We start from the raw sequence: 18,468 nt of genomic DNA, 5'->3' as shown, positions 1-18,468 counted from the left end.
CTACAAAACGCTGAGATGTGAATGGGTCAACAGTTCCCAAGGGTTACAAAAGCTCATATCAAACACACAAATACCAGAACACAGAAAAGTAAGTAAGCTTAGATAACTGAAAAACTCCCCCCCCCCCCCAAAAAAAAAGATGTCCCACAAACTTTCAAGGACCATATGCACTTCTGAGTTACCTCATGAAGACGCGTTTTCCACTGGCCATGATAAAATTTATGGCTGTGTCACGACAGCAATTCCAGTATTGGCCAGGTGTGAAAATAGTTACATAGTTAGTCTGGCTGAAAAAAGACAAAAGTCCATCCAGTTCAACCATTACCAAAAAAAAAAGTTATAATCTTATACCCACAGTTGATCCAGAGGAAGGCAAAAACCCAGAAAAGCATGATCCAATTTGCTTCTGCATGGAAAAGAAATTCCTTTGAACCCCTGAGAGGCAATCGGATATTCCCTGGATCAACTTTGCCTACAAATGTTATTATCCAGTTATATTCTGTGTATCTAGGAAAGAATCCAGGACTTTTTTAAAACAATCCACTGAGCTGGCCAGAACCAACTCTTGAGGGTGTCTATTCCACATTTTCACAGCTCTTACTGTGAAGAAGCCTTTCCATGTTTGGAGATTACATTTCTTTTCCTCCAGACGTAAAGAGTGCCCCCTTGTCCTCTTTGATGACCTCAGGGTGAATAACTCTACACCGAGTTCACTATATGAACCACTGATGTATTATACATGGTGATCATATCCCCCCTTATGTATTATACATGGAGATCATATCCCCCCTTATGTATTATACATGGAGATCATATCCCCCCTTATGTATTATACATGGAGATCATATCCCCCCTTATGTATTATACATGGAGATCATATCCCCCTTATGTATTATACATGGAGATCATATCCCCCCTTATGTATTATACATGGAGATCATATCCCCCCTTATGTATTATACATGGAGATCATATCCCCCTTATGTATTATACATGGAGATCATATCCCCCTTATGTATTATACATGGAGATCATATCCCCCCTTATGTATTATACATGGAGATCATATCCCCCTTATGTATTATACATGGTGATCATATCCCCCCTTATGTATTATACATGGAGATCATATCCCCCCTTATGTATTATACATGGAGATCATATCCCCCCTTATGTATTATACATGGAGATCATATCCCCCCTTATGTATTATACATGGAGATCATATCCCCCTTATGTATTATACATGGAGATCATATCCCCCCTTATGTATTATACATGGAGATCATATCCCCCCTTATGTATTATACATGGAGATCATATCCCCCTTATGTATTATACATGGTGATCATATCCCCCCTTATGTATTATACATGGAGATCATATCCCCCCTTATGTATTATACATGGAGATCATATCCCCCCTTATGTATTATACATGGTGATCATATCCCCCCTTATGTATAATACATGGAGATCATATCCCCCCTTATGTATTATACATGGAGATCATATCCCCCCTTATGTATTATACATGGTGATCATATCCCCCCTTATGTATTATACATGGAGATCATATCCCCCCTTATGTATTATACATGGAGATCATATCCCCCCTTATGTATTATACATGGTGATTATATCTCCCCTTATGTATTATACATGGTGATCATATCCCCCCTTATGTATAATACATGGAGATCATATCCCCCCCTTATGTATTATACATGGAGATCATATCCCCCCTTATGTATTATACATGGAGATCATATCCCCCCTTATGTATTATACATGGAGATCATATCCCCCCTTATGTATTACACATGGAGATCATATCCCCCCTTATGTATTATACATGGTGATCATATCCCCCCTTATGTATTATACATGGAGATCATATCCCCCTTATGTATTATACATGGAGATCATATCCCCCCTTATGTATTATACATGGTGATTATATCTCCCCTTATGTATTATACATGGTGATCATATCCCCCCTTATGTATAATACATGGAGATCATATCCCCCCCTTATGTATTATACATGGAGATCATATCCCCCCCTTATGTATTATACATGGAGATCATATCCCCCCTTATGTATTATACATGGAGATCATATCCCCCCTTATGTATTATACATGGAGATCATATCCCCCTTATGTATTATACATGGAGATCATATCCCCCTTATGTATTATACATGGAGATCATATCCCCCCTTATGTATTATACATGGAGATCATATCCCCCCTTATGTATTATACATGGAGATCATATCCCCCCTTATGTATTATACATGGAGATCATATCCCCCTTACGTATTATACATGGAGATCATATCCTCCTTATGTATTATACATGGAGATCATATCCCCCCTTAATCTACTCTTCTCAAGAAAGAATAAATTCAGTTCCTCTAATCTTTCCTCATAGCTGAGCTCCTCCATGCCTCTTATCAGTTTGGTTGCCCTTCTCTGTTTTTTCTCCAGTTCCCCAATGTTCTTTTTGTGAATTGGTGCCCAAAACCGAACTGCATATTCCAGATGAGGTGTTACTAATGAGAAACTGCAGCTTGGCATTGCATGCCATTATTAAGCTTGTAATCTATCAGAGCTCCCAGATCCTTCTCCACCATTGATTCCCCCAGTTGTACCCCCCCCCCCCCCAGTATGTATGATGCATATTCTTAGCCCCCAAGAGCAGAACCTTACATTTATCAACATTAAACCTCATTTGCCACATAGTTGCCCAATTACACAGAGCACTGAGGTCGGCTTGTAAATTGGAGACATCCTGTAAGGACGTTATTCCACTGCACAGCTCGGTGTCATCTGCAAAGACTGAAAGGGGATTTATAATCTCAGACCCGATATTGTTTATAAATATATTAGAAAGTAAGGGTCCAACACTGAACCTTGGGGTACACCACTGACACCCCAAAACCAATCAGAGCATGGATCATTAACCACTACTCTCTGAATACTATCTTTTAGCCAGTTTTCAAATCCATTTACAAATGTTTTTTTTCCAAGCCCGTAGGCTTATCTTACACATTAGCCTTGTGTGGGGAACTGTGTCAAACGCTTTGGCAAAATCCAAGTAAACCACGTCCACAGCCACCCCTCTGTCCAAGTATACCACGTCTACAGCCACCCCTCTGTCCAAGTATACCATGTCCACAGCCACTCCTCTGTCCAAGTATACTATGTCCACCATCACCCTTCTGTCCAATTATACCACGTCCACCTCCACCCCTCTGTCCAAGTATACCACGTCCACAGCCACCCCTCTGTTCAAGTATACCACGTCCACCGCCACCCCTCTGTCCAAGTATACCATGTCCAGAGCCAGCCTTATGTCCAAGTATACCACGTCCACCCCTCTGTCCAAGTATACCACGTCCACCGCCACCCCTCTGTCCAAGTATACCACGTCCACAGCCACCCCTCTGTCCAAGTATACCACGTCCACAGCCACCCCTCTGTCCAAGTATACTATGTCCACCGTCACCCTTCTGTCCAATTATACCACGTCCACAGCCACCCCTCTGTCCAAGTATACTATGTCCACCGTCACCCCTCTGTCCAAGTATACCATGTCCACCACCACCCCTCTGTCCAAGGTTTTGCTCACCTCCTCATAAAAAGATATCAGATTATAAAATCACAGAGCTAAAGCTGCCACTTCCCCTCCAGAAGATTTACTTCCCTTCCTCACCAGGCCATATTTTGCGATACGGCGCTGCTTTACTTTAATTGACAATTGCGCGGTTATGCAACACTGCACCGAAATGAAATGTAGGTCCTTTTTTCCCCACAAATAGAGCTTTCTTCTGGTGGTATGTGATCACTGGGTTTTTACTTTTTGCACTGGACTTTTTTAAATGGCAAAACTTACATTTTTGGTTCAATAGAGACACTGGACAAAGTGTATGTAGGCAGTTTTGATGCATTTTTGATGTGTTTTTTAATCTGCCCAGCAACAAGTAACCTAAAAAAATTATTTTTTTAAAACATAAAACACACTGCAAGAAAGACAAAACGCAAGCTGCATTGGTGTTGCGTTTTTGATGTGGTGTTTTGAGTCGCATGAAAAGCGCACCCTAAACATGGTAAACTCGCAGCAAAATTGCAGTACAATCGCGGGTAAACTTGAGGGTAAAACGCAGATAACACTATTTTCGGCATCCCTAATTCTAGCCAATGAAATGAATTAACGGCCAAACGCGTAACGCCTGCAAAGGCGTCTAAACGCTTGTGAAAGCATTAGACACTTTTAGAAGCTGCAGGCCTCATTTTTTCTGCTAAAACGCTGCTGCCAAGAGGAGGAGCGTAAACGTCCCGTGCGCGAGGCCTAATACTTCACAGTTTCTTTGACATTTTTGCTTGACGTTAACTATGAATGGCACTGCAAACACGACACGCGGTTGAAAAGCGTTTCTGAAACGTGAGGCAAAAAAAGTGCATTTTCTGTGGCCTTTTTTCCACAAAATTCAGAAGCGCCAGGTGTGAGTGGCGCCTAGTGCAGATCTGCTTATGTCAGACATGGGATGGTTGATATGAACTGAGGTGGGTATGCTGAATCTTGTAGTCCCACCACTGAGCGACAAGACACAGAGCCATCTCTGAGCCTGAGGAAGACAACATGGCTGCCAGACAGAACAGGTGTAATGATTGGGGGGGATGGGCAGCCTGAGGCCCCTGACAAATGACAGGAAGGTGATCATAAGGAATGCTGTTTATACAGGAAGAGCCTCCTCCATCACCATGGAGACAGCAGGAGCCGCCCTGACTCTCCTGGCTCTGGTCGCCATGGTGACAGCAATGCCAGACGCCTGAAGACACAGAGGAGAGTGTCCAACACTGAGCCCAGCATGAACATTGTCCTGTCCAGGTGAGCAGAGCACAGGGCCCCTACCAGGGAACTCTGCAGAGCATTGCACAGGACAGGTATCACTGATCAGAGAACTCTGCAGAGCATCACTCATAACTTTCTGTAGGGGCTGCTATCAGTGATCAGAGAACTCTGCAGAGTATTTCACTGAAAAATTCCCATATGGGCTGAAATGAGTGATCAGAGAACTCCGCAGAGCATCACACAGGACTGATGGGGGGGCTGGTATCAGGGAACACCGCAGAGCATTGCACAGGAAACGTTCTATAGGAGTTGCTATCAGGGATCAGGGAACTCTGCAGAGTATTGCACAGAGATCCCCCCATTTGCTATCAATGTTTAAATTTCTATGCAGAGGACTGGCTATGGGGGCTGATCACCACTCAGGGAAATCTGCAGAGTATTACACTGAAAACTTCCTATATGGGTTGCCATGAGTGATCAGAATACTATGCAGAGCATTGCACAGGGGTGGTCCTGGGGGAAACTGATAATAAAGGAAATCTGCAGAGCATTACAGAGGACTGGCCCTGGGGGAGGCTGATATCAAGGAGTTCTGCAGAGCATTACACGGATAACTTTTATTTAAGGGTTGGTATGACTGATTAGAGTCCTGCAGAGTATTACACCAGACTGATCTTAGGAGGCTGGTATCAGGGAACTCTACAGAGTACTACACATATAACTTTCTTTAGAGGCTGGTATCAGGGATCAGAGAACTCTGCAGAGTATTGCACAGAAAACTTCCAATATTGACTGCTATCAGTCATCAGTAAACTCTGCAGAGTATTGCACAAGACTGGCTATGGGGGGCTGATATCAGTAAACTCTGCAGAGTATTGAACAGAAAACTTTCCATATGGGCTGCTGTCAGTGATTAGAGAACAATGCAGAGCATTGCACAAGACTGGCTATGGGGTGGGAGGGGGGCTGGTCACTGATCAGGGAAATCTGCTAGCAGGCTTGTAAGGGCTGGTGTGATTGATTAGAGAACTCTGCAGGGTGTTGCACAGAAATCTGCCTATATGAGCTACTATGAGCAATCAGAGAACTCTGCAGAGTATTGCACAGGACTAATCCTGGGGCTGGTATTGGGGAACCCTACAGAGTATTACACAGATAACTTTCTTTAATATCATTGATTGCAGAACCCTACAGACCATTACAGAAGTCTATTCCTAGGGGGCTGGACTCTGGGCACTCTGCAGAGTATTACTCAGAAAACTTTCTTTAATAGCAATGTTCGGAGAACCCTACAGACCATTACAGAGGACTATTCCTAGGGGGGCTGGACTCTGGGCACTCTGCAGAGTATTACTCAGAAAACTTTCTTTAATAGCAATGTTCGGAGAACCCTACAGACCATTACAGAGGACTATTCCTAGGGGGGCTGGACTCTGGGCACTCTGCAGAGTATTACTCAGAAAAATTTCTTTAGGGGCTGGTATGACTGATTAGAGAACGCTCATGGAGGGTTAGTATCACTGATCAGAGAACACTGAATACAGAGTATTGCACAGGACTGATTGGAGGGGGCTGCATTAGAACTCTGCAGAGTATTACAAGATAATCAACTCTGCACAGTATTGCACAGATTGCTTTCTGTAGAGGGCGGTGTCACTGATCAGAGCTGCAGAGTATAGCACAGGACTAGCTATGGCGGCTGGTATCACTGATCAGAGATCTCTGCAGAGTATTGCACAGGACTGGGTATGCAGAGTATTGCTGAAAAACATTTACAGACTATTGGAACTGTGTATTCTGCACACAAAATTGTCTGTAATTACTACTAACAGACATATCTGCAGATCATCGCATCTAAAATTGTCTGTAATTACTACTAACAGACATATCTGCAGATCATCGCATCTAAAATTGTCTGTAATTACTACTAACAGACATATCTGCAGATCATCGCATCTAAAATTGGCTGTAATTACTACTAACAGACATATCTGCAGAACTTCTCATCTATAATTGTGTGTAGGCCTTTGGAATGATTCTGAGCTTTCTGATTGGTCGAGTACTCTTGCAGTTGGGATATTGAAGATTCTACAGAATATTTCACACAAAACTTTCCCATTGGGATAAAAGTTCTGAAAACTAAACTTTATCACAAAACATTCTGCAGCACATCGCATAATTTTCTGTAGAAGGCTACGCCTTGCAGCACATTCTGCAATATTCCAGTCCGAACAGTCAAGTTGTTTGATTTTTAAAGTTTATATAAATCCAAAACTCACAGCACTGAAAATGACCCGGAAACGCAGTGCGCAAAAATGCATTACAACGTGCACCAACGCAGCGCACTGAATTATGGTAAAGTTTATAATGATTGACATATTGCAGCGTATTACATGACAGCGAGTTCACATGCGTTGTGTGCCCAGTAATGTGTACTGTACGCTGTGAATGAGCCCCAACTGAAACTTTCTGTAAGCGTGACCCCTATTCCTGTCCTCTCCCTGCAGAGATGCCCAGGTCAAGCTCATGGAGAACACCGTCTCCAATGCGGAGAAGTACTTCGGGCAGTTCTGCTCCGTCATGGCGTCCTACACCCGGAAGACAGCCAAGCTGCGTGACAAGGCAGACGAGCTGGTCAAGCAGCTGATGGATTTCGCCAACACAGAGAACCCGGAGCTGCGGGCGGCCCTGAAGAACATGGCAGAGGAGATGGCTAAGATTCAGGACTACCGCCACGCACAGGTAACTATCACATAGGTGATCAGTTATCACTCCTAGTAGTAGAATATTACCAGCTATGCACAGGTAACCCATTATATCTTCTTCAGCAACTAGTAGTAACATATTCCACGTACTGGGGATCTGTTATCGCTTCCTCAACTCCTAGTAGTAGAATATTCCTCGCCACACCCAGGTGATCTGTTATCTCTTCTTCAGCTCCTAGTAGTAGAATATTACCTGCCATTCACAGGTGACCCATTATATCTTCCTCAGCACCTAGTAGTAACATATTCCGCGTACTGGGGATCCGTTATCACTTCCTCAGCTCATATTAGTAGAATATTTCACACCATACACAGGTGATCTGTTATCACTTCCTCAGCTCCTAGTAGTAGAATATTCCCACCACAAGTAAGTGATCCGTTATCACTTCCTCAGCTCCTAGTAGTAGATTATTCCCCACCACACACAAGTGATCCGTTATCACTTCCTCAGCTCCTAGTAGTAGAATATTCCCCACCACACATAGGTTATCTGTTATTACTTCTTCACCTTCTAGTAGTAGAATATTACCTGCCATTCACAGGTGACCTATTATATCTTCTTCAGCAACTAGTAGTAACATATTCCACGTACTGGGGATCTGTTATCGCTTCCTCAACTCCTAGTAGTAGAATATTCCTCGCCACACCCAGGTGATCTGTTATCTCTTCTTCAGCTCCTAGTAGTAGAATATTACCTGCCATTCACAGGTGACCCATTATATCTTCCTCAGCACCTAGTAGTAACATATTCCGCGTATTTGGGATCCGTTATCACTTCCTCAGCTCATATTAGTAGAATATTTCGCACCACACACAAGTGATCTGTTATCACTTCCTCAGCTCCTAGTAGTAGAATATTCCCCACCACGCACAAGTGATCCGTTATCACTTCCTCAGCTCCTAGTAGTAGAATATTCCCCACCTCACACAAGTGATCCATTATCACTTCCTCAGCTCCTAGTAGTAGAATATTACCCACCACACACAGGTTATCTGTTATCACTTCTTCACCTTCTAGTAGTAGAATATTGCCTGCCATTCACAGATGACCCATTATATCTTCCTCAGCACCTAGTAGTAACATATTCCGCGTACTGAGGATCCGTTATCACTTCCTCAGCTCCTAGTAGTAGAATATTCCCCACCACACACAGGTTATCTGTTATCACTTTCTCAGCTCCGAGTAATAGAATATTCCCCAAGACACACAAGTGATCTGTTATCCCTTCCTCAGCTCCGAGTAATAGAATATTCCCCAAGACACACACGTGATCTGTTATCACTTCCTCAGATCCTGGTAGTAGAATATTCTCTACCACATACAGGTGATCCGTTATCACTCCTCAGCTCCAAGTAGTATGATATTCTCCACCACACACAAGTGATCTGTTGTCACTTCCCCAGCTCCTAGTAGTAGAATATTCCCCACCACACACACCTGATCTGTTATCACTTCCTCAGATCTTAGTAGTAGAATATTCTCCACCACATACAGGTGATCCGTTATCACTCCTCAGCTTCTAGTAGTAGGATATTCTCCACCACATACAGGTGATCCGTTATCACTCCTCAGCTTCTAGTAGTAGGATATTCTCCACCACATACAGGTGATCCGTTATCACTTCCTCAGATCCTGGTAGTACCATATTCCACTCCACACACCGGTGATCTGTTATCACTTCCCACAGAGGAGCGAGGTACAGAAGAGAAAGATAGACCAGAGACATTCTCAACTGCACCAAGCAGCACACTGCCACACACTCTCCTCAACTCAGCCCACTCTGAGCTAGAACTGCCCAGCCGGACTCACTAACACAGCTGAAGGGGATTCCACTGACAGAACCAGAACTGGAGTGCACACAGACTGACCTCCTGGCTCCCACCCTGAATCCTTACTAATTTTGCACCCCTGAGAGTTTTGCACCCAGGGTAACCTGCCCCTGTGGCCTCCTGCGCCATTGGTCTCTGGTATGGCCTGTGGTCTCCCTGTAGCAGCTCTTTTCCCCATTCCTGACTTACCATGCCTTGTTCTGCACTGTATGTCTGGGTGAAGGCGGCCATGTTGCTAGAAGATGTTAGAGAGTTTTGCTTCCTCACGTCAGAGCTTCCAGCAAGGAGAACAGTGAGCAGCAATCTAATGATCACCAAATCTCACTCCAAACTGTAGTCAGATGCAGCAGTGCCTTGGATCTCACACTGATGTACAGCTATGAGACTACAGAACAGGAGTGCCTAGGCACACTCCTATACCACTAGGTGCACTGATATTAGCTGTTCCACACAAAAGGTACATTTTGCAGCAGGGGCGGACTAACAACTCATGGGGCCCACGGGCAATAGGGGATCATGGTGCCCCTGTGTCCTTGCCCAAACTCAAAAAAGCCTATGGAAAAGGTACCAGGGGCATCTCATGGGGCCCCCTACTGACCTCGGGCAGTGCCAGAGTTTCCAAATGGTCAGTCCGCCCCTGTTTTGCAGTGTACTGCTTAAGTATATTGAACAATTATAAATGTTCCTGTAACATAGCAAGTCTTTACTTTTAGTTCAGGTCCACTTTAAATTGTCCACATATTACAGTCCGAATATACAACCTCTGTGCAGTAATACAGTATGTGTAGCCATCATATGGCCTCTCACCTTGTGACTTGATTCAAAATTACAATGTATAGTCTGATCGTTTAAAGAGGGGAGACTAAGCAAATGCTTCCTCTTGCCTGCAGTAGACTGGTGACATCATGTCTGCCTAGGCAAAGTCAGTGAAGGTGCTTTCAAGTTCCAGGCACAGTCCCCTGGCAGTGTCCCTGACACTGTGTCTAGGCTTCCTAATGCCAAGGATGTTAGGAGGAGGTCAGGAGATGGCCAAGAATGATCCCGGAACTAGCACCATTTACTGTGAGGACTACAGGGACCAGCTTGGCCTCTGTCTGATACCACTTGCAGTGTCTGCAATTCTGAGCATGGCTGCAGCCTGGTCCTCCCCTTTACACTGTATGATGGGGAACTACATGTACCAGCAATTCTGCCACATACTGTGGTATTCTAGCGAGTTTCCTCAAGTGTAATGCTTACCAATGAGTTCAGTCCAGCCAGGAAATCCTGTTACAGGGCTTATTAGCTCACTTTTATATCAGACCAAAGTAAAAGTTCACAAAAGCAAACAGTTGCCCCTGCATTCCACCATCACTTCAGAACACAAAAGAAAAACGACCTGAAGCCTCCTGTCCTCTTTTTGCAGCAAATCTGCACATGCCTCAAGTTTAGACATCTGGCTGGTCCTTCAGACCACTGTGCTCATGTGCAACCTCTGCACCTTTCTTGCACTCTCGCAGGTCTGGTCAGGGGTCCTCCTGTCTTCTGGGAGGGACCCTGAACTGCAGATAGCCCCTTGATTATAAGGACTGTATATACCAGCCTGCTGATCTCCAGTAAGATCTGGACACAGGGTTAGATGCTTCAAGACTCTTTGAAGCCTCTGGACTCCAAACCCCAATTTGGATATTACAAAACCTGGAGAAAACCGAAAACCCAATTTTCTCTGTTCATAACAGCCAATCTGGAGCCCCTCAATCTGCCTCCTTGAGAATCCTTTGTGCCCATTACCTCTTAACACAGTGGCCCCGTACTGCTGCAATCATTTATACATTAAAGTGTATGTGGGGGCCAAGTAATGGCAGGTTTTGTTTCATCATCATGATACTACATACAGTGTGTGCTAGGGGAGGGCCTGTCATTTAGGGTGTATGGGGCCCCATGATTTCGAATGGTGGCCCTGGATATGACAGTCTATCTGGCTAAAACTGACAATTTCATTCAGGATTTTTGAGTGTCTGCAGATCAGCTCAGCACTCTCCACGCACAACAAATCTTCCGTTTGTCACCACTGTGCAGAATTAGCAGGAAAAATCTTCCCGTCGCTGTGTTATTGTATTATCCCTCATTTCTGCGGAGAGGCTGCAGGTCGATGGCGGCCATTTGTTTTCATTATAGGCTGGGAAAGCTATTGCACCACATTAACGCGTGATGCATGGGGCCCATGTGTGAGTTTGTCATCCCAGAATAAGCTTCACATCTGAGTCGTGGTGCATTACGCAGGATAAGTCAGGCTGACCTTTTCCCGCACATCGTGCAGAGGCTCTGTTAATAGATCCCCTTGTCCGGTACAAAATAAAATCACTGACTTGTATAATAAGGCGTGTTACAGATTTTACTAAATACCATTCTAAACTTCCTCCAATGGTTCTCAGCAATGTCTATCTATCATCCAGCAGAGGTGTGTACTTCCATTGCCACGGGATACAACTCGAATCCTGAACACAGAATAAAGCTGCAAAATAAAGGCATTTTATTAAAGCATAAGTTCACCTTTTACAGGAAATATGAACTAACTTCAAATAGCCTGGCCACCCCCTTGGACCCTGCTGCATATAGAGGTTTTGAAGCCCCATGCTACATGTAAACCTTACATGACAAGACACATAGAGTGAGTATAATGCTCAAGATGGCAAGTGCTCATTGGTCAGTGCAACCATGTGACCACACTGACCAATGAAAAGCACATCTTTCTTTTGGGACACCTTACCAGAAGAAGAAACCTCAGAAGTGCTTCTTATTGGTCACTACGTTCACATGGCCAATGAGCACTTGCCATTGCAAGCTTCATGATGGATACCAATACCTGTGTATTGTAGCGTACGGTCCACTACACTGGCAGCATGGGGCATCATGGCCCCTATGCATCAGAGTCCAGAGGGGTGGCCGAGATATTTAGAGTTAGTTCACCTTTTTCCTGTTGCCAGAGCCATTTTTGCACACATTTTTTTTTAATTAATTTTAGGCCTGAAGATTAATTAACACCCTCAAACATGATATACTGTATATATATTTTTTTTAAAGCAGAGACCCTGGAGAATAAAATGTTGGTAGTTCCATTTTTTTTGTCACATGATATCTGCGCAACATGTTATTTAAGCACAACAATTCAGTAAAAAAATACATTAAAGTTAATTTTAATATATTATTATTATTATTATACAGGATTTATATATTATTATTATTATTATTATTATTATTATTATTATTATACAGGATTTATATAGCGCCAACAGTTTGCTCAGTGCTTTACAATATAAGGGAGACAGTACAATTACAATACATTTCAGTACAGAAGGAATAGGAGGTTTCCGGCTCGAAGAGCTTACAATCTAAAGGAAGGGGGAGGTGATACAAAAGGTGATAGCTGCGGGGGATGATCTGGCGGAGGTGATTCAAGTACCGTTCTTAGGTGGAGGTGGGGTAGGCTTCCCTGAAGAAGTGAGTTTTCAAAGATCGCCTAAAGGCAGACAGGGTGGGGGCTGACCGGACATGCTGTGGTAAGGAGTTCCAGAGGATGGGAGAGGCTCTGGAGAAGTCCTGCAGGTGAGCGTGGGAGGAGGTGATGAGGGAGCTAGAGAGGAGGAAATCTTGGGAGGAGCGGAGTGGGCGATTTGGGCGGTATCTGTGGATGAGGTTGGCGATGTAGCTAGGGGCAGTGTTGTGGATGGCTTTGTAAGCTGTAGTTAGTATTTTGAATTTTATATGTTGGGTTAGTGGAAGCCAGTGGAGGGATTGGCAGAGAGGGGCAGCAGTCGTTGATCGGTTGGTAAGGTGTATGAGTCTAGCAGCAGCATTCATAATAGACTGAAGGGGGGTAGAAAAATCAAACATAGGAATGCACTAAAAAAACACATATAAAAAAGTGTCCATAAATCAGTATGTGAAAGTCCAAACCATCTTAAAAATATAAATAATTTGTGTGAAAAAATATATATGAACCACCGTGAGCAATCCACCACCGAATAAATTGAATACACTCACCAGAGCTAAGTGCTGATCAAATTATAGACCAGCCTCAGCGTTTTTGTTCTGGGAGCGATGAAAGCAGCAAACTCCAGACGTTTGATGCAACACTCTGCAGTGATAATATTCAGCTGGAAGGCACCCCTCTGTAGTGTTGGCAGATTTTAGGAGGAATACTCTGCAGCCACTCTTACATAAGTGATTAATCACCATAGCTCCATGTGCATAGGGACCATATTCGGAGACAAAAGAAGAATATAATGGTGCAGCATGTCTTTACAAAATGCGTTTATTAAAAGATAAAAACCACTCACAAGTAAGGTGTCTAAACCGACACCAGTATCGATCATATAGGCAAGGAAAGGAGAACAAAAGCTCTTCCGACAATCGCAGGGAGCGTACTGACGTCATCATCTGACTGGCCCTGCCCTACGCATTTCGTCACCACGACGTCCTCACGGGGCGGTAGCCTGTGTAACGGTAGACCAGTGAGGAGGGAGTTGCAGTAATCGAGGCGGGACATAACCAAGGCGTTAGTAAATAGATACCCAACATGTCAAGCTTTAAATATGTTTTCATCCACAAAATGATCTTCGGTACCTTATTTTATCCTTAGGTGACACTTTAAAAGCCCCTACAGGTCATCAGTTTAGCATTGACTGTGAATAACGAGCCTAGATTATTGATCTCACGCCGGTGCGTGCAGCAATATGTGTATCACAAGGGACGTTTTTATACATTGCATTTGTGTCCCTATGTGGGGGTGGGGCATGCTAAAAAATTGTGTGTGGGGGGGGGGGGGGGAGGGGGCTTAAGTGTTTGGGTGTAATTTATTTTTTCTACTTTCACTAAAATGTTATATCACACAAGGAACACAAAGTCCCCTATTTGGTACAATACTTTCAAGACAGCTTGTCTTTGATGAGAAATCATGGGTCCCCAGATGTCTCACCTGCCTTCCATTGAAGCTAATGGAGAGCTGATCTGGTAACTGGAAGTGACGTTTTACACTCTAGGGGTCACAGAAAGTGATTGGATGGCTGTACAGCAGTCGGATCACTTTCAATAGAAAGCCAGCAGATGGCTTGTGAAGTGTACACACAGGGTAAAAGGAATAAAGCCCAACCGAATTTTATTTTTTAGTTTACAGCAAAATACTATCCATGTACCGTATTTTCCAGCGTATAAGGTGACTGGGTGTAAAAGACGACCCCCTAATTTTCCAGTTAAAACATAGGTTTTGGGCTATACTCGCCGTATAAGACTACCCCCCTTCCAAGGCAACACCATTTAAAAACATCAGATTTTTTAATTGAAATGGTTATGACTTACCGGTACTTAAAATCCTTCAAAATCCTCATGTTCATCCTCTGACATCATACGTTCATGAATGACATCTTGTGATACATTTGTAAGACAGTCATCATATGGATCAAATTCCAAATCAGATGGTTACCGCTGGATGTGCGGTAATACGGTAGCTTCGGCTACATACATTATACATTATATGTACAGCCCGCTGGATGTGCGGTAATACGGTAGCTTCGGCTACATACATTATACATTATATATACAGCCCTCTGGATGTGCGGTAATGTACATACAGTATACGCTCAAAACAAATGTCCCTATGACAGATTAATCTGTCAGCCCGCTGGATGTGCGGTATATACAGTATACTGAGCCAAGCGGTTTCAAAACGTACCGGTACGTCCCTACTGTAATCAGCCCGCTGGATGCGTGTATGTACGGTAGCTGCGGCTACATACAGTATACACTGGGCCAATCACGGCGAGCGATGTATTCTACTAATGAATACAAAGCCTGCTCGGATTGGCTGCGGTTGTGACATCATCAGCCCACCTCTCTGACGCAGCCAATCCAAGCAGGCTTTGTATTCATTAGTAGAATACATCACTCGCCGCGATTGGCCCAGTGTATACTGTATGTAGCCGCAGCTACCGTACATACACACATCCAGCGGGCTGATTACAGGAGGGACGTACAGGTACGTTTTGAAACGGCTTGGCTCAGCATTATTTAATTTATTTACACCTCCCACGTTTGTCACTTTTTCTTTCGCTTATGTGTGTGTTTTCACGGATGGAGGGTGTGGGTCCTCGGGCCTACCCTGAAGTCTAGGGGGAGGATGTGTGGCCTTTTGGTTCCTTCCTCCCCTGATCCCTAGGGGGCTTTTCTTCGGGAGAGCCCCCTGACCAAGTACTGTGTGTCTGGCTTCGGCTGGACACAAGGAACGGTGGTCCACCAGGCCTTTTGGCCAGGAGGACCAATTGGGAACCTTGTCCCCGTCAGGAGCTTCGTGCCCTGGGGGATCAGGGTAAGTGGTCCAAGCCCCTTTAGGGGTAGGACACAGCACACTCCTAAGTGCACTTTTTCGTGTGGTGTTTTGCACTTGCACTTTTTTTGTGATACACTTACGGGTTTTTACGTTTATAGTTGCACGTTTGCGGACTTAAAAAAAAAAAAAACGGCTTGGCTCAGCGCAGTATACGGTATATACCGCACATCCAGCGGGCTGACAGATTCATCTCTCATAGGGACATTTGTTTTGAGCCAGCTTGGCTCAGCACGGTATACTGTGTGTACTGTATTACCACACATCCAGCCAGCCTGACCCAAACAAACTCAAGGTTCACATTTTATACCCCGCGTATAAGACGACCCCCAATTTTTGGGTTATATTTTTAAGTATAAAAAGTAGTCTTATACGCCAGAAAATAAACAGAAAAGTGCTTAAACTCTTAGTTGTTTTTTTTTTTTTTTTCAAAAGCAGCCACAGCCTGAGTAGAAAAGCCTGTCTCTTTCTGAAGAGAAGAACCTTTGCTCTTTTTGTGGAAGCAGTGGTCTCTCTGCAGAGGTCCAACAGAGCCCCTGCTATGTCAAACCTAGAGCTCTCCAATCATAGGGGGACATGACCTTTGCTGATTGCAGAACAAAAGGTTAAGCCTTAATGTTTACTATAGACACACAGCTGAATACACAGATTAAATACATATTATATGAGAGCTGTTTCATCTGCCAAAGTATTGTAAAATGGACAAGTAGCAAATGATGAGCTCATTTTTCTGTCACTTTGCTCTCTCCTCTTATCAGCGTGTTCCTTGTTAGCATATGAATTCTGCCAAACATCTGATTGTCTACTTGTGCTGTTTCTCCCTCCCCAGTCTGAGCTCTGCTGTACATGGACTGCAATAGGCTGAAACTGGGTAAGGTTCAAGTACTTACATAATTACCTACTTAATCTGATTGAAAAAGACACAGGTCCATTCAGTTCAACCAATAGAAGAGAGAAAAATATACATTTAATGATGTAATATAGATTACAGAGCTGCATTAATATGTGTCCTTTATATTTGCTTGGAGTTCAGCTTTAACTGTTTTAATATTTTAAGGAGTTATACCATAGAGAGTACAGAGCTCGACGTGAGTATCCCGCATTACAGGAACAGCGACCGCCTGAGATGAAAGCCGCAATTTGCTGCCCGATTACGACTGACGTCTCCATATTTTTTCATTATTTACCGCCGCAACATTATTTCCCGGCTGCTAAGGGACCGTCAGTGATAAAAGGAGACGGTTGGCTCACGAGGCTTCAAAGCCAATTCCAGTATCAGAGAGAAGGTCGTACAAGCGGCGTCCTCCTTGGAAGTCAATTACTAGAGGCTCTCTGCCTCCTCCGCCTATCGCTTCTTATCTTCATATTCAGATCTGCTCAGTCCTCAAAGCAATTATCTGCCTGGAACGATTTTCATCTCCCGCCCATGGAAACCTGACCTTTGCTGGGTAATTTGGAGAACCGAGTAGCGCTAATGAGCCAGGCGGCGCTGCCAGTTAAATGATCTTTGGATCAGGGAGAGATGAAGGTGAGGAATGACTAGGAACCTTCTTAATTAGGCCCTTTTTTTTTCTTGGAAATGGAGACCGCTGGGGAGATAATTATTTACTCGTTAATCAACGGCCCTCGTGAGCCGAAGAGAGTTTCTAAAGCCTGGTCGGCAATTACCTCCGCTTTGAAATCCTGGGCAAGCTAGCGAATGCGCTCCATGCCTTAATATCTGATAAAAAAAAAAGGAGTTTTGGGTACAGACATGAATGCAAACCAAGATTTTGGGGCATTTCAACAACTCTTGACACTCCCCCACCCTAATTCTCCCCAGGTGTCTTTTATTTGATGCTTCCTCATCTTTCCCCTGGGGAGTTGGGTTGAGTTGGACCTGCATGATGACACAAGGTGATGGCCCCCCCTGTCTGCAACTCATCTCTACACCCTCCTCCCTGTGTGCAGCTCGCCTTTGCACAACCCCCCACAATTCATGTCTGCGCCCCTTCCACAGCTCACCCCTGCATCCCCCCCCTGCAACTCATCTCTGCATTCCCCATCTGCAATTCACCACTGTAGCCACAACTCACCTCCCATCCTAAGCTCATCTCTGCACCTCTTCCTCATCTGTAGCTCAAGTCATAGCTAATCCCTGCCCATCGCTGACTTCTCACCTGCGGGTAGGCGTGGCCAAATTGCATTGCGGTGGAAGTGTCTTAAATGGGCATTGTTAACCTGTGCACCTCCGTCCAAAGCTCACCTCTGCATCCCCATCTACAACTAGCCTCTACACCTCCGTCCAAAGCTCACCTCTGCATCCCCATCTACAACTAGCCTCTACACCTCCGTCCAAAGCTCACCTCTGCATCCCCATCTACAACTAACCTCTACACCTCCTGTCCACAACTCACCTCTGCATCCCCATCTACAACTAACCTCTACACCTCCTGTCCACAACTCACATCTGCATCCCCATCTACAACTAACCTCTACACCTCCTGTCCACAACTCACCTCTGCATCCCCATCTACAACTAACCTCTACACCTCCTGTCCACAACTCACCTCTGCATCCCCATCTACAACTAACCTCTACACCTCCTGTCCACAACTCACCTCTGCATCCCCATCTACAACTAACCTCTACACCTCCTGTCCACAACTCA

At 44.4% G+C, this 18,468-nt stretch overlaps 1 protein-coding gene across 1 annotated transcript in view; it reads left to right on the top strand.

The window, feature by feature from the left end:
• Positions 1–4,821: 4,821 nt before the first annotated feature.
• The window catches only part of CIBAR2 (CBY1 interacting BAR domain containing 2), a 47,274-nt gene continuing 33,627 nt past the window's right edge, over positions 4,822–18,468 (top strand). The window contains exons 1-2 of the mRNA XM_089693985.1: positions 4,822–4,898; positions 7,370–7,604. Of these exons, the coding sequence (XP_089550111.1) occupies positions 4,879–4,898; positions 7,370–7,604 (255 nt within the window). The 5' untranslated portion in view covers positions 4,822–4,878. The remainder of the gene's footprint in view (positions 4,899–7,369; positions 7,605–18,468) is intronic.

This window comes from Staurois parvus, unplaced genomic scaffold (genome assembly GCF_062004578.1).
Source record: "Staurois parvus isolate SC_StPar_1 unplaced genomic scaffold, SC_StPar_1.0 ptg000646l, whole genome shotgun sequence".
Taxonomy (NCBI): domain Eukaryota; kingdom Metazoa; phylum Chordata; class Amphibia; order Anura; family Ranidae; genus Staurois; species Staurois parvus.
Note: the sequence above shows the minus strand (reverse complement) of the source record. Positions and strands in the feature narration are given on the sequence as shown.